This window comes from Cygnus olor, chromosome 23, assembly GCF_009769625.2.
Source record: "Cygnus olor isolate bCygOlo1 chromosome 23, bCygOlo1.pri.v2, whole genome shotgun sequence".
In the NCBI taxonomy this organism is placed as follows: domain Eukaryota; kingdom Metazoa; phylum Chordata; class Aves; order Anseriformes; family Anatidae; genus Cygnus; species Cygnus olor.
Window position 1 is genome coordinate 2575288 of NC_049191.1, and position 23397 is coordinate 2598684.

General features: G+C 66.4%; 2 protein-coding genes across 4 annotated transcripts in view; both read left to right on the top strand.

Annotated features, from left to right (window-relative positions):
- The first annotated feature begins 1693 nt into the window (after positions 1–1693).
- Positions 1694–22620, top strand: MAP7D1 (MAP7 domain containing 1). The gene is given in 30 exon segments (XM_040535420.1): positions 1694–1859; positions 7911–8299; positions 8301–8589; positions 8711–8779; positions 9439–9602; positions 9842–9920; positions 9923–9955; positions 11391–11501; positions 12953–13075; positions 13351–13376; positions 13378–13464; positions 13466–13495; positions 13615–13668; positions 13670–13749; positions 13829–13914; positions 13917–14041; positions 14043–14080; positions 14172–14253; positions 14256–14285; positions 14288–14331; positions 14404–14563; positions 14988–15092; positions 15220–15273; positions 15379–15433; positions 15574–15691; positions 15766–15878; positions 15881–15928; positions 15931–15963; positions 21814–21879; positions 22598–22620. Coding segments are annotated over 30 exon segments (2775 nt in total). The 5' UTR covers positions 1694–1798.
- The window catches only part of THRAP3 (thyroid hormone receptor associated protein 3), a 34194-nt gene continuing 27635 nt past the window's right edge, over positions 16839–23397 (top strand). For 2 of the 3 annotated variants that reach the window (XM_040534934.1, XM_040534932.1), the window contains exons 1-2: positions 16839–16953; positions 21814–21879. The gene's annotated coding sequence lies outside the window, so the exon portion shown is untranslated. The remainder of the gene's footprint in view (positions 16954–21813; positions 21880–23397) is intronic. The other variant, XM_040534931.1, reaches the window with a different exon arrangement.

Consider the following 23397-nt stretch of genomic DNA (forward strand, 5'->3'; position numbering starts at 1 on the left):
GGGAACGCCGGTGGAGCCCTGCACCAGGGCCCAAACCTCCGAGGTGGCCCCTTCCTCGCAGTGCCCCGGCTCCGGGCTGGCTGGGGGACGCTGGGCATGGAGCACCATCTCTGTCTGTTCCCCCCTGGGACTTGCAGGGCTGTGGTTCCACCAGGAAAAGGGTTTGGGCACTGTTGACACAGGTTGTGGGGTGGCCCTGGCCCCGCTCCCTGGGTCCCTTGTGCACTGTGCTTGCAGATGAGGGGCTGGGGGGCTGCTGCAGCCCCCAGGGAGGCTCGGCTGCGCAGGCACCTTGAGCAGGGCCATTCCCCTTCCCTGTCCTGGGGTTTTACCTGTGGTTGTGGGTTCACCTGGATGTGGGTTCATCTGGATGTGCTCCTGGGCTGCGTGCTCCCATCCCGTCCCGTCCCGTCCCCGGAGGGCCCTGCGGCTCCCGCAGCCACGCTTGGCCACGCAGCATTCCCCGGCGGGGAGTCTGCTGCCAGCAGTTTCGGGGAAACCACAGCTCTGACCCGGCCAGGAGCCCGCAGCACAAAGCCCTGGGGCGTTTTGGGGTGGTTTTGGGGCGGTTTTGGTGCACGTGGCCACATCGGAGGTGGCACAGAGCGGGGCCACCCTGTCCCTGCCGGAGGCTGCCGAGGTCTCCCTGTGCCCTGGTCCCAAGGGTGTGCCGAGCTGGGTGTCCCCATATGGCCCTCGTGCTCCCCCAAATCCATGCGGGCCCTCCCCTGCCCCGCTGGGAGCCCCCTGCCCGCTCCCTGAGTCAGAGGAATGCATTTCCGGAGAGGAGGGCTGGGATTTGGGGAAACCTGTTTGCCGGGTAGGTGAGGAGGAGGAGGAGGGATGGCAGGGGATCTCCTGGCCTGCCGCTGACATCATCCCCAAAACAGGCGCTGCCTGCACAAACCCGAATCCGTGCATCACCACGTCCTGTGCTCATCAAGGTCCCTGCCTGCCCCGCTGCTTCTGGGGTGCACGAGCTCTGCCCCCTCTCCTGGAGAGCCCCAGAGCCCGTGTTTTGGGGTGCACGAGCTCAGCCATCTATCCTGGGGATCCCCAGTGCCTGTGTTTTGGGGTTCACGAGCTCTGCCCCCTTTCCTGGGGATCCCCAGTGCCCATATATTGGGGTGCATGAGCTCTGCCCCCTCTCCTGGGGATGCCCAGTGCCCATGTTTTGGGGTGCACGAGCTCTGCAGGCTGCTGCATGGGGCAGGGGCTGAGCTGGGGGGCTCTGATCCTCTCGGGAAGGGGGGGTCCCGCCGTGACCTGCCCCATATTGGGATAGGGATGGGATGCGTGGGGCTGAAGCCCTCAATCCCGGGGCGCTGGGTGGTGCCGGATGCAGATGAGCGGGGTGTGGGTGGCGGGGGAGAGCGGGTGGGACCCCACAAAGAGCCGAGGGAACCCCGTGTCCCTTTGGGGTGACCGGAGCGCTGACCCGGGTGGCAGCGGCCGTGCCCCCTGTGCTGGCCACGGCTTTTTGGGGGCAGAGGGTCCCGTTGGTTACCGGAGCATCGCCAAACGCCGGTGGGAGCGAGCCCCAGAATTTGGGAGAGAAGAACGGGGGACGCAGGCGGGCGAGCGCAGGGCTGAGGGGTCGGCCTGGGGGGCACGGAGCGGGGTCGGTGGGCGAAGCCCCCCCAGCCTGCCCGGTTCCCCAGCCCCGCCGGAGGCCCGGGGCCGGGGCGGGGAGCTCGGAGCGTCCTCCCCCACCGGGCTGGGGGGAGCGGGGCGGCGCGGCACGGCTCGGCACGGCTCGGCACGGCTCGGCCAGCCCTCTGCGCCTCCCCGCCACGCCATGGAGAGGAGCAGCGCCGGGCGGGAGCCGCAGCCCCAGCCCCAGCCCCAGGCAGCCCCCGGTAAGGCTCCGGGGAACCGGCACCGGATCGGGCCCCTTGGGGTTGGTGGGCGGGGGGGGGGGGAGACACAGGAGCAGGGCGGTGGGGCTGGAGATGGGGGGGGATGAGGGTGCAGGATCCGGCCCCTGCTACTTGGGGAAGAGGGCAGGGAGGGAGGAAGGGGTGCAGGATGCGGCCATGGGGGTGAGGGAGCCCCCCAGAGCCGCAGTGGTTGCCCCGCTCGGGCGGGGGTCCCGGATGCGGCCCTTGGCGCTCCCCTTGGCGCGGCGGATGCCGGAGCCCAGCGGGGATGCGGCGGTGGCGGCGGGGCCTGGGGCGGTGGCGGGGTCCTTAGGGGGGGAACCCACGGATGGGAAAGGGGGGTCCGGGAGATGTTTGGTGCTGGGGGATCCACCCGTGAGGACAAAGCCCGGCGGCGCGGGCCCGTCCCTCCATTTTGGCAGTGGGAAGGAGGCGCGCAGCCCCCGGCCCCGCGGCTGCGTCGCGGCGCTGCGGCGAGATGGAGCCTGCCCTTGAGGAGACCTCCCCGGGGGGCTCCGCTCGGCCATCGCCTCCTCCGCCCGGGGCGATGCTGGCACGGAGCTCCCCTCCTCGCCCCAGCACCCCGGGCACCCCGACACCCTCCCCGGGGAGCCACCACGCACCGTGGGGTGCGGGTGCCATGGCGTGGGTGGCCCCCTGCTTCCCACACCCCACTCGTGCCGCGCTCGGCACCGCGTCCCCGCCGCGTGCCGGCACCTCGGCCGGGGCGTGGATGAGGAGAGCGGCTGGTGGTGGCCGGCGGGGAGGCGATGGGGACGGTGCCCTCCTCCTGCCTCCGCCGGTGCCCGGGGCCGGTGCCCAGCGCTGCCCCGGGGGGAGCTGAGCCTCCGGGCCTCTCCGGTGCGAACGGGGAGAGGGCAGCGGGGCCGAGTCTCGGGGCGCCGATTTGTTTTGGCTCTTTCTTCCAGGGGCTCCGGCCAAGTGCTCTTTGGCCCTGGACGGGTTGGTGTCTGCCGGAGAGGGGCTGTGACTAAGCAGGGCTTTGTGGCGGGGCCGCTTCCCACTGATGGAGGAAGAGGAGAGGCAGCTCCCCTCCCCCTCGGCCCCCGGTGCCCGCCGCAGCCCGAGTGGGAGGGCCGCGGCGCCGCCGTGATTCATCGGCCTCGGCCGCCCGGGCCCTCTCGGAGGAGGGCAGGACGAGCTGTCTGCCTCCCTGCGAGCGCCCAAATGCCTCTCGCCGTTTATCGGAGGCTCTTGAGCGAGCTGGCTGCAGATAGCGAGCTTGACAAACGGCGCTGCAGACATCTTGTCTGCCTCCGCTCGCCTCCTCTGCCTCCCCTTGTTTGCAGCGCAGCCGAGCATCTCCTTCCCCTCCGGTACCGTCCCCGGCCTGCGTGGGGAAGGGGGACGCTCCCTGGGGCTGCCCCCCAGCAGCCTGGCCCCCCATGTGCAGAGGCACTTGCCTCCGTGGAGGCTGGCGAAGGCCTCTCGAGGATGGACCGAGGTTGAGGTTTCTGGGGACAAGGCCACCTCGCAGAGGGAGCTCCCCTCGTGTGCATGGATCCTCCTCTGCAGCTGCTTGTTGAAGTGTCCTCGATCCTTATGTGGGTGACCCAAAGGGCCAGGAAGCCCACGCTGCTCCATGACTCCCAAAATAATGCAGGTTGGAGGCCCCAGACCTGCAGGGTTTGCCTCGTCCTGGCCTCCAGCAGGCACAGGGACTCCTCCGGGGGTGCAGATGGTCGCAGCGGAGGATCCAGCAGAGGGGTGCACGGGGGGCACTGCCCCATGGCGAGCTGGTGGGGTGAGGAGCAGGGCACAGGGCACAGAGCAGGCAGGGCTTGGTGCTTATTTGGGTCTGCCTCGGTTTCTCCAGCCCTTCCTCCCCCTGGCACGGAGCGCAGGGAGGGTGCAGGGCGAGCTGGTCGCCCGCCAGCGCCTGCGTTTGGGAGAAGGCAGCGCCGGGAGCGCTCGCCCAGCTCCGGGCCGCGAGTGGAGCCGCTGCTGCGAAAGCGTCAGAGCAACGTGATGCGACGTGCGGGGCGGCGATGTGACAGTCCCGTGGTGCCATGTCCAAAATAGCCAGCGCGGCTCTCGCTCCTCGCAGGGCTCCAAGCAGGGACGAGGACGGAGGGCAGTGGCAGCAAGGGCAGCTGCCCGGGCATGGAGCTGGATCCTGCAGCACCCCAGCCCCCAGTAGGTGCCCGCAGCCACCTTACGAAGCTCAGGACCTATTTTTTGGAGGTGCTGAGCCCCTGCTCTCCGAGCAGCCTGAATCTGATGGGAGCAGAGCCCTGCCTCCGAGCCAGCTTTGTGATTTCCCAGCGTGATGCTCGCGGGCAGCTTTGCAGGAGCAGGGCATGGGGTGCCGGCGGTGTGGGTCACCCCAAGGACGAGGGCACCTCGTGTCGGCGCTGCCCAGACGGACGGCAGGCAGGTGCCCAGGCCCCTCGCTCCAGTCGGGGCCGCGCCATGACCACGGCCAAGTGGAAAGTTTTATCGCTGGGGTGGCGGCGCCCAGGAGCAGCTCCGGCGCGTTCTGCTTTCCTCTGCGGGTATTTTAAACCCTGGAAACCCCCCCCAGGCTCTGGCCCCGCTCTGGCCACGAGATCCCAGCTCCCAAGTTCCCCTTGTTGCTCTCGTCACGTCACCGCCGGGCTGTGGTGTCCCTGCACACCCTGCCCTGGGGCTTCAGCCCTGTGCCCCCCTCACCGCGCCAACCCCCAGGAGCGGGTGGGCAGCAGGACCCCCGCCTGCTCCCTCTGCGGCCCTGCTCCTGCCCTGGCAGTGCGTGGGGCTGGCTCCTGGGACCCTCCCCACGGGGGACAGGGTGTCCCCGCCGTGTGCAGCCGCCGGGGTGCCACCAGCCACCACCCCCATGGCGCAGGGCTGCTGGTGCTCGCTCTGCGCATCGCCCGCATCTGAGATGGGGACGAGGGCGTGCGTCAGCGCTGCGCCTGCATGGGCGGCCAGGACATGCTGGGGACGTGCTGGGGACGTGCTGGGGATGTGCTGGGGATGCTTACTCACTGTCCCTGCCCCATCCAGGTGTGAGGGATGCTGCAGCACGGGCAAATCCCCTGGAGCTGGGTGGGACCGGGCAGGGGATGTCCCTGAGGTTCATCTGAGTCATGGTGAGGTGGGGTGGGGCAGGGGCAGCACTGGGGCTCTGAGCACCCCCGTGCACCCCGCGGGGCTCTGGTGGCAGCCCCTGTCCCTGCTGGATGCCAGCACCCACAGAGCAATCCCAGCCCCTGGGGCTGCTGCTGCCTCCCTGCTCCATGCAGGTGGCACCAGGACCTGCTGAAAACGAGGAGAGGCCCTGGGGGCGCATCCTTCCCCCTCGTGGAGCTGGTGGTGCTGCCATCCAGGTGGGGGAGGCAGCTGGAGAGCAGCAGCACTAGGAAGGGCCGAGGGCGTGCGTGTGTCCCCATGGGGCTGCAGGCTCTGGCGAGCCATCGGTGGCTCCAGGGCTGGGGTTGGCATCGGGGTCCCGTCCCCATGCAGCACTGGTGCCGTCCTTACCCACGTGCAGGGACTTGTGCCCTGGGGTGGCGGTGGCAAAGGTGGCCGGGGGCTGTTGTCCAGGCACTAGGACATCATCCCTGTTGGGGTGGCTCTGCAGCAGCCACGGGCAGGCCCCCGCTGTGCCCACCTCCCCTCCTTGGGTCAGGATAAGCCCCGTCCAACGTCCCCAGACCTGCGACCTGCCCAAACTGGGGACAGCCTGGGGACGCTGCGGTGGGCCCGGCTGTGCCACGGAGCGGGTACGTGAGGATACGGCGCAGCGGGGGGAACCGAGGTGAAAGCACACTGGGCTGCCCTCCCCTGCCCCTGCCCTGCCGTCGTGGGAAGCCCCCGCAGGGCTCCGCTGCGGCCGGGTGGCGCAGGCTGCTCTCCTTCCGAGAGCCGCCCCCGGGCTTCGATGTGCTCTCGCTTCGCGGCACCGGGGAATTGCCTCTGCCTGGCTGAGCAGCCCCGGCCGCGTGCCGGAGGGGCTGGTGGCGCTCGATGGCACCGCGATGCCTGGTGTCCAGGCCACAAGGAGCCAAGAGAGGAGCCGGGATGGGCTCCTGGCACCTCAGCTCTGCCCCCGTGGTGGTCCTGGCATCGGGGTGCAGCACCTCGCCGGGTGCCCAGCACCCTTCCCGGCCCCACAGCCCACTGTGGTCCCGCTGCTCTGGGCACAGCACCGTCCCACGTCCCCCACCGGTGCCGCCCGGGCTGGGGGCTGAAGGGGAGCCGTGTCTGGGGGCCGGGAGCTAATCCCCTCTGGAATGCCCCAGGCTGGGGCAGAGGGGCCCCCGCCCGCCTGGGTGCCGGCAGCGTTGGGTTTCAGGGCAGCTGCCGCGCCGGAGCAGCGACAGGGACAGATGGCGCAGGGCTGGCCCCGCTTGGGCTGCGGCTCCCGGGGTTTTGGCCATGCCCCGCGGCCCTGCCCCGGCCGTGGGTGCCGCCGTCCCTACGGGCAGCGGGGCGGGACGGGTCCTGCCCGCGGGCTGTGCTGGTGGCTCGGTGCCCCGCAGCGATGGGTGGCAGGATGGCACCCCCCCCGGCACGGCTGGGCGCACCTTGGGGGGCTCGGGGGAGTTATGTCCATCTGTTCCGAGGTGTCAGCCCGGCCGTGAGGCTTCGGCTCAAGTGGCGGCCCCGCGGGCTGCGTCACACTTGTGTTGGGAGCGGGTGGGGAGCCTTCCTTGGGGCTGCCGGGTGCAGCGGGACGGGGCTGTCCTGCGGGATGTGGGATGTGCAGGATCGGGCCAAGGGACGGGCCGGCTTCCTGCGGCACAAAATACCCGGAAAGGCTGCGGGAGGGCTGGGGCTGGCCGTGTCCTGCCGTGGGGCGGCCAGCGCAGCCCCAGCTCGCCCGAGCCCATCCAGGGAGCGCCCGGAGCTCCCGCAAGCTGCAGAGCCCCCAGTGGGGGGGCTGGGAACCCCGGACCCTGCGCCCATGGGTGGAGGGGTTCCTGGCGGTGCCTCCCTGCGCAGCCCGGGGCTGTCCCCTGGGATCGCCTGGCCCCGGTGCGGAGGAGCGGCGCCGGCCGGTGTTTGCACAGCCCATACTTTGCCCGTCTCCGAAGATTGCAGAGAGCTCTGCAAACACGGCCGAGCTCCCTGCGTGACAGCGCCCCGGGGCGAGAGCCGCTTCCCGCGGCAGCTCCTTGGCTCACCGGGTCCCCGTGCAGCCGGTTGGGGACACGGGTGTCATTCCCCAGGGAGAGGCAGTGACCCCTCCTGCTGCACGGGGATCGGGGCTGCGATCCCCAAGGGTGCGTTTGGTGATCGACTGCAGGGGGTTGCTGATATCCGCGGGGTGCCACGGCCATACAGGACCCACAGGTGGCCCCAGCACATCCCACAGCTGCACAGAGCCACCAGCACCACGTCCCAGCAGGACTGCCCAGGATGGAACCACTTCCCTGGGTGCTCCGTGCCGGCGGTGCCCCCAGGGCGCTGCTTTTTTTGGGGGACACCCCGGGGTGCACCGAGCGGCCACGGCGCGGGACGGTTGAGCGGGGAGGGGGTTGTTTTCTTGCGGCGGCGGCGGCCTCGTGTGCATTCCTGGGGCATGAGTTAATGGTTGTGCGCGGGCCACGGCCGCAGCGCGCCGCGGCGCTGGGGGACACGGGCCGCAGCGGTGACGTCAGGCCGAGGGGCCCGCGCCCATCCTGCCTCCGGCCGCACCGGCGGAAGCGGCCCCGCATCCTCCGGGAAGCCCGTGGGTTCCCAACCCACCCTTGGGTGCCCGGCGTGGGGTCCCCGTGTCCAGCCCCCCGCAGCGGGGCAGCAGCTGCCGGGGGAAGAAGGGCGGCTTTGTGGCCGCGGTGCCTGGCGGAGCCCCGGCCGCTCGCGCTGTGCTTTGCGCGGGTGGCGCCTGGCACCCGGCGTGGGGCGGCGTGGGGGGTCCCCCCGGGATGGTGGCAGCACCCAGGGGACAGTGCCCAGCCCTGCGGCCGGGGGCGGCCTTGCTGCCACGCTGCTCGCCCCCCCAGGGTTGTTTTTGGAGGGGGACGGGGCTGCTCTGACTCCCCCCGTGCATTGACCACCTCCTCTCTGTGTGTGTTGCAGGGAAGACACCGTCCCCGATGGGAGACAGCGTGCTGCCCCTCGCCGTGCAGCCCCCCTCGCCTGGGGGCACCCTGCATGGAGACAGCCCCCCCCCACAGCATGACCGACCCGTCCCTACAGCCATCACCCCCCCAGGACAGCCCGCCTCGCCCGTCCCTCCGGCCGTCACCCCCTCCAAAATGAGCATCTCGCCCGTCCCTCCGGCCGTCACCCCCCCAGGACAGCCCGTCGGCCCCGTCCCCCCCGCTGTCGCCCCCTCCACAGAGAGCGGCACCCCGCAGCGTGACCGACCCGTCCTCGCAGCCGCCGCGCCGTCAGGACAGCCCGTCTCCCCCATCCCTCCAGCCGTGGCCCCTTCGGCGGAGAGCGTCCCCCCCTGGTGCGAGCAGCCCCCCCCCCGGACCTCCCCGTCCCCACTCTATGGAGCACCCCAAAGAAGAGGCATCGCCCCACGCCGCCGGCCAGCCGCTCCCCGTCCCTGCTGCCCCCTGCCCGGCAGAGACGCTGCCCCCCGGGAGCACCCCCCAGGACCCTGCCGCCAGCAAAGGGCCCCCCCCCGATGCCAAGAGCCCCCCCGGCAGCACAGCCGGACCCCCAAAGGACGTGCCCCCCAAGGGCGACCGCTCGGCCCCAGCTGCAGCATCGCCGGCTTCGGCCGCCAGCCCCAGACCCAAGCAAGGTGGGTGGCCCCGGGGGCGCAGCCCTACGGGGACGCTGGCACCCATGGGTGCTGCTCCGTGTCTCGTGGGGGAGCGGGGTGCGGGTACGGGCGCTGCTCTGACCATTTCTCCCCGCTGCAGACGCCCAGAAAGCCCAGGCGAGGCACAAGCAGGCCAAGGAGCGGCGCGAGGAGCGGGCCAAGTACCTGGGTGAGCAGCAGGGGAGCACGGGGCTGGTGGATTTGGGGTGCTGTGAGCCCCCGGAGCCCCACGGGTGTGCGCTGGGAGTGAAAGTGGATGGGAAAGGGGCAGGCGGGGCAGCTAAGGAGCTTGGCCAGGTCGCTGGCAATCCCATTAGCTGCTATTAGCAGGCTGAGCCCGCAGGGCAGAAGCAGCTGTGCCTGCGGGTCTGCCCCCCCCCCTGCACGTGGGTGACCCCGCTGCATTGCCCTGCACACCAGACGATCTCGGGGCTCCCCAGTGCCCCCCAGTTCAGTGCGGGTGCCCCTGGCTGCGTGGGAGCCCGGCTCCATCCCGTGGGCAGGCAGCAGCTCGGGGCGGCGGAGCCCCCGCGCCGCCCATGGGGCCCCCTGGTCCCCGCGCTCTTTCCACCCTCATTCCCCCATTGTTTCCCCCGAGCGGTTCGGCGGGCTCCCGGGCTCCCTTTTGTCCTCGCCCAAACTCCTCCCTCGCCTCGCCACGCCGCGATGCTGCCGGCCCCGCACACCCGGGGAGCCGCTCGGCCCCGTGCCGCGGCCGCCGCCACGCGTCCCCACTGCGGCCACGGGGCTCTCTGGGTCGTTGGGGAGCAGCGTCCCACCGGGGGGCTGTGCGAGGGTGCGACCCCCCTGCCCGGGCTCCCCCTGCAGCTGCCAAGCGGGTGCTGTGGCTGGAGAAGGAGGAGAAGGCCAAGCTGCTGCGGGAGAAGCAGCTGGAGGATCGCCGCAAGCGCCTGGAGGAGCAGCGGCTGAAGGCGGAGAAGCGCCGCGCCGTCCTGGAGGAGCGGCAGAGGCAGAAGCTGGAGAAGAACAAGGTGGGGCCGGGGGCTGGCGGGGTTGGGGGCTGGCACAGCGGGGATGTGCAGCCCCGTCGGGGCTCCGTCAGGCCGTCCAGGGCCCCTCGGGCACACGCGTGCCTCAGCCAGGGCGGGCGTCGCTGCCCCTTCTCTCTCCGAGTGTCCCCGTGGCTGTGACAGCCCCAGGCTGGGGGTCTCCGGGCAGTCCTGTTCCCGCTGCCCGATCCCAGCCTGAGCCCGTCCCTCTCCCCGGGCAGGAGCGCTACGAGGCGGCCATCCAGCGCTCGGCCAAGAAGACGTGGGCAGAGATCCGGCAGCAGCGGTGGTCGTGGGCTGGGGCCTGCACCACGGCTCCTCCGCGCACAAGGACGGTGAGTGCGGGGCTGGGGCGCGCAGCGGGGCCCCCAGGGCCCGGGGTGACAGCTCGGCTCGGCTCGGCTCGGCGGTGCTTGGGCGAGGAGGATGAGTGCCACCAAACCCAGCGTGCTGCTTTTCTGCTACGTCGTCACCCCCGCCGCGCTGTGCCGGGGCCCGGTGGGACCCCTCGGCTCTTCCCGTTTCTCGTGGCTCCGTGCCCTGCAGGCTGGCTGTGACCGGAGGCTGCGTCCTCCCTTCTGCAGTCTGCGTCCTGCGCAGGGCCGCGGGCGGCCGCGGGATGTGGTGCGGCTCTGCCAGCCGGGTGAGGTTGTGGAGCCGTGCAAGGACGTCGCCCACTCATTGGGATTTGTGCTGCTGCGTGTCCCCGCGTCCCCCCTGATGTGTGGGGGCAGCGTTTGGCCCCAACGTGGGGGTGAGCAGGGCTGTGTGTGCCCCCGGTGCGCGTGGCCGTGCCGTGCCCCCTGTGGGATGCTCGTGCCCCACAGCAGGCTCCTCTCCTCGGGGCACCTCTCTGGTGGTGCTGGCACCACGGTTCTGCGTGCGGAGGTCCCAATGCCCTGTCCCGAGGGGACAGGGCTGGGGTATAGCCTACAGCATGGTGAGGAGCGCCATGTCCCTGAGCCACGGCTGCTCCCCTCGTGCCACGGGGTGGCTGCGGCAGCCGTGGCTGCGCCCGGCCGGGCTGCGTGTGCCGGCGTCGGGTGTGCGGCGGTGCCTGGTCAGGCTGCATAGAGGTGCTGTGCGTGCAGGTGCTGTGCGTACAGACGTGGTTTGTACAGGCGCTGCGTGCCCGGCTGTGGCTCGTGGCACACTCAGGATCAGATCTCTTCCCCCGCCGTGCGGTGCCTGGCAGGGTTTGGCAAGGGGACGCTCTCCGGGTTCCCCTGCCACCTCCCGTGAGGACACGCGGCCAGCGCTGCCACCAGCGCTCTTGTTTGCTGACCTGGCTGCTGCCTCCTCCATCAGCGGGCTCTCTGTCTGCCCGGCTGGGGCAGAGGGGTCCCAGCGCCCTGCCGAGGCGTTGCTGTCCCCCAGCACCATCCTGGTGCTGCCACGGAGAACCGGAGCTGCTGTGAGAGTCGTCCCGTGTCTGTCTTGTCCTGCTGCTCCTGGCTGGCAGCTTTCGAGGTCCAGACCGGGTTGTGGGGACCCCAGGGTGGCGGGGCCAGGAGCTGCTCCGGTCCCCGAAGACGAGATCCCTGCATGACTCCAGCATGAGCGGGGCTCGCGGTGCCGTGCGGGACGCCAGCGCCGCGCAGCCTGTCCCCGGACAACGTCGCCCCCAGTCCCAGCTTCTCCGCACCACGTCCTCCTCCTGCCCCCTGCCCCTCCGCAGCCCCACAGCCCCACGTCAGTGCATGCTGCATGCGGGGGGACCCCAGCCCAGCCCCCCGACCTTAATGCCCTTGTGTCTTTTCCCTCCTCCAGGTGCGAGCCGGTGCTCGGTGTCCGCCGTAAACCTCCCCAAACACGTCGACTCTATAATCAACAAGCGGCTCTCCAAATCCTCCGCCACCCTCTGGAACTCTCCCAGTAGAAGTAAGAGCCCTTTGCGTGTGCCCGCAGCGCAGTGGGGCACAGCCCGGCCCCCGCCCCACGCTAGGGACCCCCCCCCAGGCAGGCAGCGCCCACCCACGCCCCCCGACCCTGCCGGGCCGCACGGTGCCCGCGGAGAGGAGAAGCCGTTCGCTGTTTTCTCTTGCAGGAGGAGGCCGGAGCTGGCCGGTGGCTCCTTGCCCAGCCACGGGGCATGGCAGAGCCGGCTGGGAGGAGGAGGAGGAGGAGCACTGGGTGGTGGCACTGAGATAGGGACTGGGATGGGGATCAGGGAGCCTTTTTGCTCCCTGCACCAGGGCAGCTTGTGCTGCGCGAGCCGGATGGGTGCGAGCCGTGTCCGATGGGTGCAGAGGCAGCTGCAGCACGGGGCTGCCCACCACCTGGAGCCTGCTCGGGGCCGGTGCCCACCGTGACGCCCGTCCCGGGGCCGGGTGCCTCGGGGCACCGTGGGTGCAGCGCTGCGCCGGGTGCCGTGAGGTCGTCGTGGCTTGGGCGAGCTGCCCAGGGCTGCTGGCCGTGCCGCGGGGCTGTGTCCAGCGCCGGGGCTGCTGTTGTGTTTCTGGGTTGCCTGGAGATGGGCGCGCACCGCCGGGTATAAATAGCTGGAGCAGCTGATACAGGCGGCTCCCGACGGCCCCCGCGCTGGGGCTCAGCCGGGGGGGGCACCCCAGGGCTGTCGACATCGTCTTGTGCCCTGCACCGGTGCTGGACTCGGTGCTGGGTCCCCACCATTGCTCCAATGTCTCTGTTTTCTCCCCTCCCGGCAGCAAGGTGCTGCTCCCTGCCTGGCCAGGGGTCCCGATGGAGAGGAGCACAGGGTCCCCGTCCCTGCGGGTGCTATCCACGTGGCCGTGGGGCGTTGGGTGCCAGCAGCAGGTACCGGAGAGCAGCTGGCAGCGTCCCCGTGCCCAGCTGAGCCAGCAGCGTGGCTGCAGGCCACTGTTCCTCGGGTGCTGCGAGCCTGGCCTGGCTCCTGCGGCATGCCTGGCAGCTTCAGCGCGTCTCCTTTGGGGCAAGGGCACGGTGCAGTGCCCTGCAGCAGCCCTGCGCCGAGGGCTCGGTCTCGGTCCTCACCGGGACAGGGTGCACGAGGAGGGTGTGCGCCAGTAGCGGGTACGAGGAGGGGACCGGTGGAAAGGGCGGCGGGGAGCAGAGCTGGCCCCAATGCTGCTCGTGCCGCTCGCTGCGGGTGCATCTCGGGATGGGGCATGGGGATAACGTCGTCGTCCTGCCACAGTGCCGTCCCATGGGTGCCTGGTCACCCACCAGAGTGTGCACCCGTGCAGTGCCATGGTTGTCCATGCCAGGACAACCCCGTTGCAGCTGAGGTTTGGGCACTATCTGGGGCTTCGCAGCTGTGGGGCTGAAGGAGAGGGGCCCGGGGTGGTGCTGGCGGGCTCTGGGGAGCGCTGAGGGCTCCTCTCCCTTCTCAGACCGCAGCTTGCAGCTGAGCCCCTGGGAGAGCAGCATCGTGGACCGGCTGATGACGCCCACCCTGTCCTTCCTCGCGCGCAGCCGGAGCGCCGTGACGCTGGCTGGGAACGGCAAGGAGCAGGGTGAGAGCAGGGGGGGGCACGGGACCACGCAGGGCAGGGGGCTGGGAACGGCAAGGAGCAGGGTGAGAGCAGGGGGGGCACGGGACCACGCAGGGCAGGGGGCTGGCAACAGCAAGGAGCAGGAGGAGACCGTGGGGGGCACGGAACCATGCAGGGCAGGGGGCTGGGACCGCTCCACCACGGGGCTGTGAGGAAGGAGCCCGCAGCCACCAGGAGCTGGTGGTGCTGGTGCTGTGCCGCCCGCGTTGTGACGGCGCTGCTGCTCCGGCCCGCAGTGCCCGTGTGCCCCCGCTCGGCCTCCCGCCAGCCCCCTCAGCCCCTGCCACAACCACCGCCTGCAGCACCGCTGCTGGGAGCGGCGGAAGGAGCCCCGCCGCAGCCCCGACGTGGACGCCGCGCCGCCGGACCGAGTCCTCGCCCGCTGAGTGTCACCTCCCGCGGGGACACCCGTGGGTGCTGGCTGTGCCGGGTCGGCCGCGGGGCACGGCCTGGCTCTGGCCGTGCCAAACACTGACGCTGTCTCTCTGTGGCCGGAGCAGAAGAAGAAGGAGAAGAAGGAGAAGGAGCGGGAGAATGCCAAGGAGCGCAGCGCCTGTGTCCCGCGAGCGCAGCCTCAAGAAGCGGCAGTCACTGCCCGGGGCACAGCCCCGGCTCCTGCCCGCAGGGGACAGCAGGTAGGGACCCAAAACCGCCACCCTGTGCCCCGGGGGGCTGCCCGGCCCCGCTAACCCCCTATTCTCGCTCCATTTGCAGCCCCGGCCCCAAGAACCGTCCCTCGTCCCCCGCCACCCCCAAAGGCCGTCCCGGCGTCCCCCAGCCCGGCCCTCGGCTCCCCCACAAGCGCCCCTGCCCCGCAGCGCCCATCGTCCCCCCAAGGTGCGTGCCAAAGCCCGGGACGAGCGGGGCGAGCAGGAGGGCCAGGTGAAGGCACGGGAAAGAAGGAGGAGGAGAGGGGCTCGGCCCCCTCCGACCCCCCAGGGTGCCCACAGAGCCGACAGCAGGTTGGTATGGACGGGGTGGCCATGGGGACGGCAGGGCCAGGGGAGCGGGAGCGCATGACGCCGTGTGCACCCCACAGCCACCCCCGCTCACGCAGCCCCCAGCCCCGCTGTGGCCACCCCCCCAGCAGACCCCCGGCCGGCACCACGGACCGGGAGGAGGCCGCTCGGTGCTGGGCGAGGAGAAGCGGCGCCAGGCCCGCGAGCATCGAGTGAGCGGGAGGAACGGTAACGTCGGGAGCAGGAGGAGCGGGAGAGGTGGGTGTCCTCCCAATTCAGTCCCCCTTGGTCCCCAGCCCCCGAAACCTGCTGAGGGTCCCCTCCCCGCAGGCGGCTGCAGGAGGAGCGGGCGCAGCAGGCGGCGGAGGAGCAGAGCCGCAGGGAGGCCCTGGCGCGGCAGCGGGAGGAGGAGCGGCGGCTGCAGGAGGAGCGCGAGGCCCAGGAGAGGGCCCGGGCTGAGCGAGAGGAGACCGAGAGGCTGCAGAGACAGGTCTGGGGTGATGGGGTGCGGGGTTAGGGGTGTACAGGTGGGGGGGTGCAGGGGGGAGAGGGGAGGGAGAGGTGGGGTGGAGGATGGAGGCAGGACTGGAGGGTGAAGGTAGGGCTGGAGGGTGAAAGCAGGACCGGGGGATGAAGGCAGGACCGGGGGATGAAGGCAGGACCAGAGGATGAAGGCAGGATGGGAGGATGACGGCAGGACTGGAGGGTGAAGGCAGGGAGGGTTTCCTGTGGTCCCCCCCACAGCGGGATGCAGGAGCGTGGAGCAGCCCAGCCCTGCGATGCCCGTCGCAGTGGGGTGCTGTGGGGGGAGCACGTTCCCAGGGACACGGGACAGGGCTGTGCTGAGCCGCCTGCTCAGTCTGTCCCCACTGTCCCCACCCCATCCATCCCTGCCGCCCCCCGCTGTGCTCCAGAGGGAAGAGGCCGAGGCGAGGGCACGCGAAGAGGCCGAGCGGCAGCGCCAGGAGCGGGAGAAGCATTTCCAGCGTGAGGAGCAGGAGCGGCTGGAGAGGAAGAAGGTGAGGGCTGGGGGCTCGCCTGAGCGCGTGGCACTTGGGGAGGGGTCCCCAGGCAAGGGGTCCTGCCCAGCAGTTGGGGCAGGTCCCCCTGGCGAGGGCTGTGCCTGAGCCCCCGTCTGCCCTGCAGCGCCTGGAGGAGATCATGAAGAGGACGCGCAAGTCGGACGTGGCAGATGCCAAGGTGGGTGCCCACCCTGTGTGCCCCGTCCCGAGCTGCTGGGGACAGCGGGGTCCGCAGCGCCCTCACCTCCCTGCCGCTGCCCTCACGGCTCTCCTCTCCCTGCAGAAGAAGGAGGACAAGAAGATAATGACGGAAGCAGCCGAGCAGGAGGATGTCACAGGTACACACGGCCACTTCTGCAGGGCGGGGACAGCACCTGCAGTTCCCTGGGGTGGCCGGGGTCCCCAGAGCCATCCTGCTCTCTGCCTGGCCATGCCCCATGCCTCCGGGGCTGATTTGGGGCTCTCCTCGTGTCCCCAGGCCGTGAGAAGCGAGCGGGGCCAATGCCCAAGGCAGAGGAGCTCCCCGAGACGGAGACACCGAGTACGGGGTCACCGGGGATGCTGAAGGGCCCCTCGGGCGAGGGGCTGCAGCCGAGGTGAGCACAGGGGCGGTGCAGTGGGGCGAGGAGCGCGGGGAGCCTGGCTCAAACCCGACTTCCCACCCCAAAGTCTCCCCGGCCAAGGAGGTGGCGGCGCCCGTGGTGAACGGCATGCAGCCCGGCAAGCACGAGAACGGCTTCTCCGGCACCGAGGGCTCCCCGGAGCTGCTGGAGCTCTCCCACCACGCAGCAGCCCCGGCAGCATCATCCCCTTCGGCGACAAGGAGCCCTTCCTCAGCAGGCCGTGGTCAAACCCCCTCAGGTCACAGGTGAGAGACGAGGGGGGCTGCGTGTGGGGCAACACTGCGGCTGCTCCAGCTCTGACAGCAAATCCCTTCTCTCCTCATCCCCACAGAGGTGCTGTGATGGCCTGGCCCTGGCAGATGTCCCCGCGGGGCCACCGCGCACGTGCCACCACCGGCCTCCCGCGCAGACCCGTAGCTGTTGTCAGAAGAAACACCGCGCTGCTCCCCTCCGCCCGCCACCCGCACCCGGCCCCGCCGCGGGAGCCCAGGCGGCGTGAGGCCCCGGCGAGGCGGCCACCGGCCCCCTGCCCGCGCCGGGGCCTCCTGGTTTCTCTCTTCGTTCTCGTTTTATTTCTTTATTATTATTATTTTTTTAAACATGCACCTTATCAGACTGACAACCCTCACCCTAGCAGCCTGCCAAGAGCTGCCCCCCCCCCCCGCCCGCCCCGGACATGTGGTGTAATAATGTAGTTATTTAACTTGCTGGGTACAATGGATGTGAATACTGTAATAGAGCTCGGCCGGGGACGTGTGGGGACGGCGGGTGTGGGGCTGGTGGGGGGCTCGCCGCGCCCTCGTGTCAGTGTCGTGCATTTGGACAACTCCAACAATAAAAACGGACAAGCGCCCGCGCCTCGCCTCGCTGCGTCCCCGGGGCTGGGGGTTCGGAGTCAAACGGCGGGGCTCGGCCCGTGACAGGGCCCGGGCTGGGCGCTGAGGGCTGGGCACCGCCCGCCAGGGCCCCGCCGCCATTTTGCGGCCCTCCCTGCGCCAGGGAGCGGGCGAGGGAGAGGGAGGCGGAAGCCGCGCCGTGCGCCGCGCTGAGCGGGGGGTGCTGGGAGTTGTAGTCCGCGCGGCGCTGCCCGCGGAGGGGAGCGGTGGGGGGGGGTGGACTACGGCTCCCGGCAGCCTCCGCGGGCGAGCGGGAGCGAAGCGGAAGTGCGTGAGGGGAGGTGGAGGCGCCTGCCTGCTGCCGCTGCTGCTGAGGAGGCCGCGGGCGGAGCGGGGCCGGTGAGTGCGGCCCGGCCCGGCCCGGCCCGGCCCGGTTCGGTCCCGTCCCTGCCCCTCCGCCGGACCCTGCCCCGCGCCCCCGGCCCCGTTCCCGTACCCCAGTCCCGGGGCCGAGCCGCACCCGGCCGGGCTTTGCCCCCTCCCTCCCCTCCCCCCCCCCCCCCCCCCCCCCCCCCCATCCCGGGCCTCACCGCGGGCCTGCTCCCGGTGCGCCCCCCCCCCCCCCCCGTATCCCGGCGCCCCCCCCCCCCCCTTCCACGTTCCCCCCCTGTTCCCCCTCCCCGGTTCGCCCATCCCGGCCCCGGGCCCCGCTCCGAGCTCCCGGCCTCGGTCCCGCCACGGCCTCGTGGCTGGGCAGGGCCCCCGCCGCCCCCCCCCCCCCCGGCTCGGCCCTGAGGTTCCGTTCCCTGCCCGCTCCTACGCGGCCCGGGATCCCCCCCCCCCCCCCCGGTGGTGCGGCAGGGAGCGGGGTCGTGTCCTGCGCCCCCAGCCCTGCGGCACCTCGGTGAGAGGCTCAGGGCAGACCTCATCGCTCTCCGCAGCTGCCTGAAAGGGAGGTGTGGGGAGCTGGGGGTCGGCCTCTTCTCACAGGTGACCAGGGATAGGACCAGAGGGAATGGCCTCAAGTTGTGCCAGGGGAGGTTCAGGCTGGAAATGAGGAGACATTTCTCCTCAGAAAGAGCGGTCGGGCGTTGGGACGGGTTGCCCAGGGAGGTGGTGGCGTCACCGTCCCTGGGGGTGTTCAAGGAGAGGTTGGACGTGGGGCTTGGGGACGTGGTTAGTGGGTGATGGTGGTGGTAGGGGGCGGTTGGACCAGGTGAGCTTGGAGGGTTTTTCCAACCCTAATGACTCTAGGATGCTATGACACCTCATTTTCCTAGCTTGTGCTGTTTGGGAGAGGTTAAAGTGCTCGAGGCTTTTATAAACACGTTTTGAAGTCTCTACAAGCTAATTGTTCCTCTAATTGCCTCCTGTACGGCTTTCTGAATGCGTTGACAGGTCAGAAGGTGACGTGATGAGTTCAGAACAGGCCGCACTCAGTGTGGTAGCCTTGCAAGCTGCGGGCTAACTTCTGTTTGCTCGCCCTGTGCGTGAGGCCTCCATCGGGTGTGTGCTGCTACGTGTCCCGCTGCGCTTCCTCGTTACAGATCAGAGAGCAGCAGTGCCCACCGTGGGCTCTGAGCGTGTCATATGGGAACACTTTATGTAGGGGAGGGGTGCCCTGGACAAACGTGTGATGAACAATAAGCGCAACTGTTGGGAAAGTGGCGTGGGGTTGTTGTAACTGCTGGGTGGGCGGAAGGAGGAGGGCCCTTCCCTACCTGCTGGACGCTTTCGGGATGCTCTTTCCTAAGAGCACAGACACCCAAATCATCCAGTTCCTTCCCGCAGAGGACTCTCGCAGTGTTCCTTCCCTCTAGTAGCAGGCAGGTAATTAATGTAGTTGTTCACGGGAAGGTCAAGGGGAAGTTTTGGGTCCGTCTTCAGCGTGCCTTTTGTGTGGGCGCTCCCGCCAAGCGCTGCGGCCGCGGAGATCTGTTCTGTGGGTTTGCGTTGCATAACCTGATCCTCATCATTTAAACGTTTTTCAGCAGCTGGCTTTTGAAGCTTAGCCTTGCAAATTGCCTTTACGGGAGTGTGTTGTGGAGACAGGAAAATGGTTACTTAGACATACCCGGGTGTTCTTTTTAGGAATGTAATAGTTGGGTCTGCTTGCCCTGGCACTTTGCAGGTGCTTAGCCCAGCGAGGAAATGGCTGACTCCGTGAACTGCATTACCAGTTACACAACCTGACAGCAGCTAAGAGGATAAAATCGGGCAGTTATTGTGGAAAGCTGTCTAAAATGCACGTTCCTGTGACGTAGGATCCCTTGCAGAGCCGAGGGCCTTGTGCTTGCATCTAAATTTCCTTTGGATTCTGCTGCGCGGTTTTGTTTCGCATCCTCCCTGCTGTGAATTCGTTGCTCCCTAAAGTACGGACAGGGAGGGACGCGTACGACAAGCAGATTTCGGGAGTGGCCCCAGAAGTCCTTAGGAAGTTACCCATGTCGGTTGCAAGCGGTGCTGCCGAGGCAGGACGCGGGCAGGTAGGCCTTGCTGTCCTGAGACGTCATCTCAAAATGCAGCGCCGTTCTCCTTTGGCTGGGGCTCCTGCTCGGGGGAGGAAGGGAGAAGGGCAGGGCAGCGCCCCCAGCTCCACGGGGGAACACACGGGCGTTTGAGCTGGCACCCTTTTCCATCCAGGAATAAAAAAAGGGGCGATGTTTCGATGCTTACCTGCCAGCTTACAGTAAAGAAACGCCCCCGGCTGTGACAAGAAGGCGTCTGCGACGCTTTCCTCCTGGTATCTGTTGCTTGCTGTGAGTGCCCTGGAGTGAATCCGGCCGTGCGGCACGCGTGGAGCTGACAGGGGCAGGTGTGTGTGCTCCGTGCGGTCCGAGCCCTGCCACCACTCTTCGCACAAGTTGTGCCTGTTTGTTACACCGTAACGTCTTCCTGCTCCCTTCATCCTGAACTCCATGTTTACAGACGCTTTATTTGTGCGCAGAACTAATCTGTTGTTCTCCTCAGTCCTTCAGCAAGCCCTGCTCACAGAGGTTCCTCCGAGGGCTGAGATGTCGGCGCAGCCGTGCCCCCTGCCATTAACTCTTCCAGCTCTGCTTGGACTAAAGCATCTGTATTATAAATTTAATGGGCGCTCTGCTAAATAATGTAATTTAGCCGTCTGCTGGTTTCTGCAGCTTATTTAGGCCAGGAAGCTTTGTAAACTCTACTTAAGCAAATAATTAGTCATTCAGCTCCAGCCAGGCCTGTGTTGAGCTCGCTGGTGATGTTAGAGGTTGGCATGCTTGCCCAGCACCTCCAGGGATGCTTGGTGCCATCGAAAAACCAAAGCGTGGAAGTGCGTGAAACAGGATATAAAATGGGTGCTCATCCACACAAGGCAGCAGATTTCTTATTTTTTTTTTTTAACCTGCTCCCCCTGTCCGCTGTAGCAGAAATCCTGGCTCGTGGAGGCCTAGGAAGTGCTGAGCTGCACTGGTTATGCCCGGGGATGCTTTGGTTGTGCAGCAGCGGCGTTCCCTTCGTAGTTTCACCACCCTCACCCCTAAAAGAACAGCGCAGGTTTGCCAGCAGCTTGATTTTTAGCCCGCTTGGCTTTGTGTTTGCAAAAAGGCAGTTGGCCGTGTCACAGCTTGGTAATTGGTCCAGCGGCTACGTAGCCCCTGGACTTCTTTCCGCACCTGGAAAAGTTTGCCCGTGGAGCCGTGAACAGCTCGGTGTGCCAGGACGATACCCTAAGTTTGGGGGTCGTGGTTTCCTCCGAATTACCACGGCCCGGGGAGCTGCGCGGTGCGATGGAGTTGGTGCCGTGCATTTATTTATCCACGCAGCTGAGGGCACGGGCAGAGCGAGAGCGCGAAGAGCAGAGCTGGTGGCTCCCGGGGAGCTGCGGTAAGGCGATCCTGCAAGGCTCTGTCAGCAGGGGGTGGTAGGCGCCGGGGTTGTGCTGGTTTGCCTCGTGTTCAGCCCCTCCTCTGCCCGCTTCCAGCTGGCCCCGCTCGGCTTTGGGGTTGGTAGGGTCAGCGAAAAGGCTCAGCCAGCTCAGGAGCGGGGCGTGAAAGGGGGTCGTGAATTTCCATCGTGGGTCCCCGAGTGAGGGGAACAGGTTCAGCACCAGGGCTCATCCCCTCCTCCCTCTTGGTGCTGGAGTCACCCCGAAGCAGGGACTGGGATCGAGCGGGTGCCATTTTGTGGGTGGCAGGCTGGGTTTGTGACTCCGGAGCCTCTCCTGCCCCGAGGGAAATCCCCGTCCCTCCTCAGGGGCTGGCCGACAGCGGCGGTCACCGCCGTTAGGTCCGAGACAGCGAGGAGTTCTGCTTAATTTAGCGTCATCGTGTCAGAGCTATGAATAGGCGAGGCATGGGACTGCGTTCCGCGCCAGCTGAGCGCTGTGTTTGCGCTCTCCCCCTCCATGGTAACCGGAAGCTGTCGCATCCCTAAAAAAAATAACGACACGGACAAATAAAAAAATAACACACGCAGACAATAGCCAGTCTGGGGCGCAGGGCCCCGGGGGCGCAGTTCCCTACCCGGGACCAGCTTTCTGCCAGTGCCCTCCTGTCTCACAGGGAAATGCTCGGTACCTTTCTCCCCCGCTGTAGCCGTGCGAGGACGAAGCCTCTCTGCAAAGCCCAGCTCACAGCTTCTGCTCCTTGACACGAGAGCAAGCGGGGCCGCTCGCCGTTTCATCTCCAAATTCGTCACCCGGCCATTTTTAGCCTGTCCTGATGCAGTGTAGGGTAGCTGGGGGGGGGGTAAGAAAGAAGAAACTCTGGCTGAGAAGTGCGGGTGCTGTAGCTTGCGTGGCCAGCCAGCACATGTCCTCCCCATCGCTGTTGGCGTTTCGTTTTTACCTTTGGTTGAGTGCAAGGAAGAAATGAAAGCCGGGCAAGTAACCCCAGAAGTTTCTCTGCTCTGAGAGTACAAACAATGATGGCTTGGGGAGCGGGGTGGGGGCGTCAAGCTGAAATCCCGGTCTTAAGAGAGGAGGTTCAGTGTTAACAGTGCTAACCTGTGCCTTAACAGAGGATCGTGTGTGTGATATCAGCAGGGGGCTGGTACCTGGTTATTTTGGGCCCTGTGAGTTATTGCAGTTAATTGCTCCTTTGGGGCTGTGGATGAGATCAGTTCCCTGAGTTCAGGGTCTGCGTAGTCACTGCCTGCCTGCAGTGGGCATCTCTGGGTGGCCTTTTACTACTGGGAAACAGTGTTGGGACGGACGGGTAAAATCAGAACCCAGTGCTGTGCTTGTCATGTCTCGGTTGGTTTAAATTCGGTTTTTCCTTTTCTCCTTAGGTGAGAGCTCAACCGCTTCTAATAAAGCAACGTTCAGAAACACCATTGATGGGAGACCTATACGAGGTACGTAACCACGTCATGGGCATCCTTTTCCGTGTTTTTTTCTCTAGGGTGACAAGACTCAGGTTGAGGTAGGTAATGTCCAGTGTTGGCTTGATAATAAATCCGTGAATGGGTTTGCTTTTGGCAGCTTATAACTGAAAATTGCCACAGCCCGTGTTTTCGTAGGTTAAATGTGTGAAGAGTGTTAATCCCTCAGTACAGACCCAGTTCGGGGGCTGTGTGTTTCAGAAGGTACCCCAAATTCAATTGTTCTTGCCAGTACTTACTGTTTCTTTGGGAGCATAACTTCCAAACTGGTTAAAGCGCCCCGTGGTCACTGTAACGAAGGAAATATTAGCGTGTGTGGTGTGCTGGGTTCCAGACTGTGGGGACCAGAGCGGGCTGAAAGCTTCACTGGAGGTCACGGTTTATTCCTCCGTTGCTGCACGGGGAGTAGCACAATAACTTCAATTATTCATGGCTCTGAATTCTTTTGGTTAACTCATTTGTGAATAGTTTTCATATGTAAAATAAGTTGGAGCATTTCTCGCTTCTCTTGCTCTTGGGGGTTCTAAAACTGCAGTCACAGGGATTCGTAGGCCCCCAACGGTTTTGACAAGGGTTCAGTTCACATCCAAGTACCACTCAAATTAGTAGGGCTGCTCTGTGAGGAAGCAGTTAGTTTTGAGTAAGATCTGAATTTTCTGCTTGTCTGCTCTTCTGTTCCTGGATTGCGTAGGTCTGGAAGAAGAAAGCTGTTGAAAGGTTTTTCCCTTTTTACTATAGATTTTTCTTCCCGTATTTAACAGGAAATCCAGCTGCCTGACTTCTGTTACAAAAACATGCATGCTGATTTCTAATCAGCTTTTTCTTGGATATGTTTGCATTGAGCTCCATGTCAGTAAACAATCTGAATAAAAACAGAAGACTTTAAGCTCGAGGATGCCTAAAACAGTTTTTAGCTAAGTAACTAATGTCAGAATTAGTCACCAGTCAGTTTACAGCTGGTCAGATTATTTGGAACGGGATTGTTCAGCACAGCAATCTGCAGAATCTGTCCTTTCTGGAAGAACCTGTAAATAATCTTCCAGCCATTCTATAGAATCTGCTTTTAATTATCTGAAAGCAGCGCTGAAACTTAATGCCAAACTTTTTAAAATATTAGTTTAATTGTCTGAAAGCCCAGGCATACTTTAAGGAAAATCTTAATTTTGAAAGCAGATAGAGTGGAGAGAAATTGGAACAGCTATTGACAAACTGAGGCTTCTCTTGCCATGGCAGAATAATCGGAACTTTTTTCCCCCGAAGCGTGTTTGGCATGTGTTGAAATAGAACACACTGTTTTGAGTTGTTTTGTTTTTCGTTTTAGCAGTGTTGTCCAGGAAAATTTTCGCTGGGGAGGTTGGTAGGTGTACTTGCAGGCTTTAGTATGACTTCTGACATTCGTCTCCTGAAAACATACCCTGGATACTTGCTGTAGGAAGAGGAATCGCTCTTCTGCTCGTTACCTTAATGAAACTTGAACTGCGTGGTTAGAAA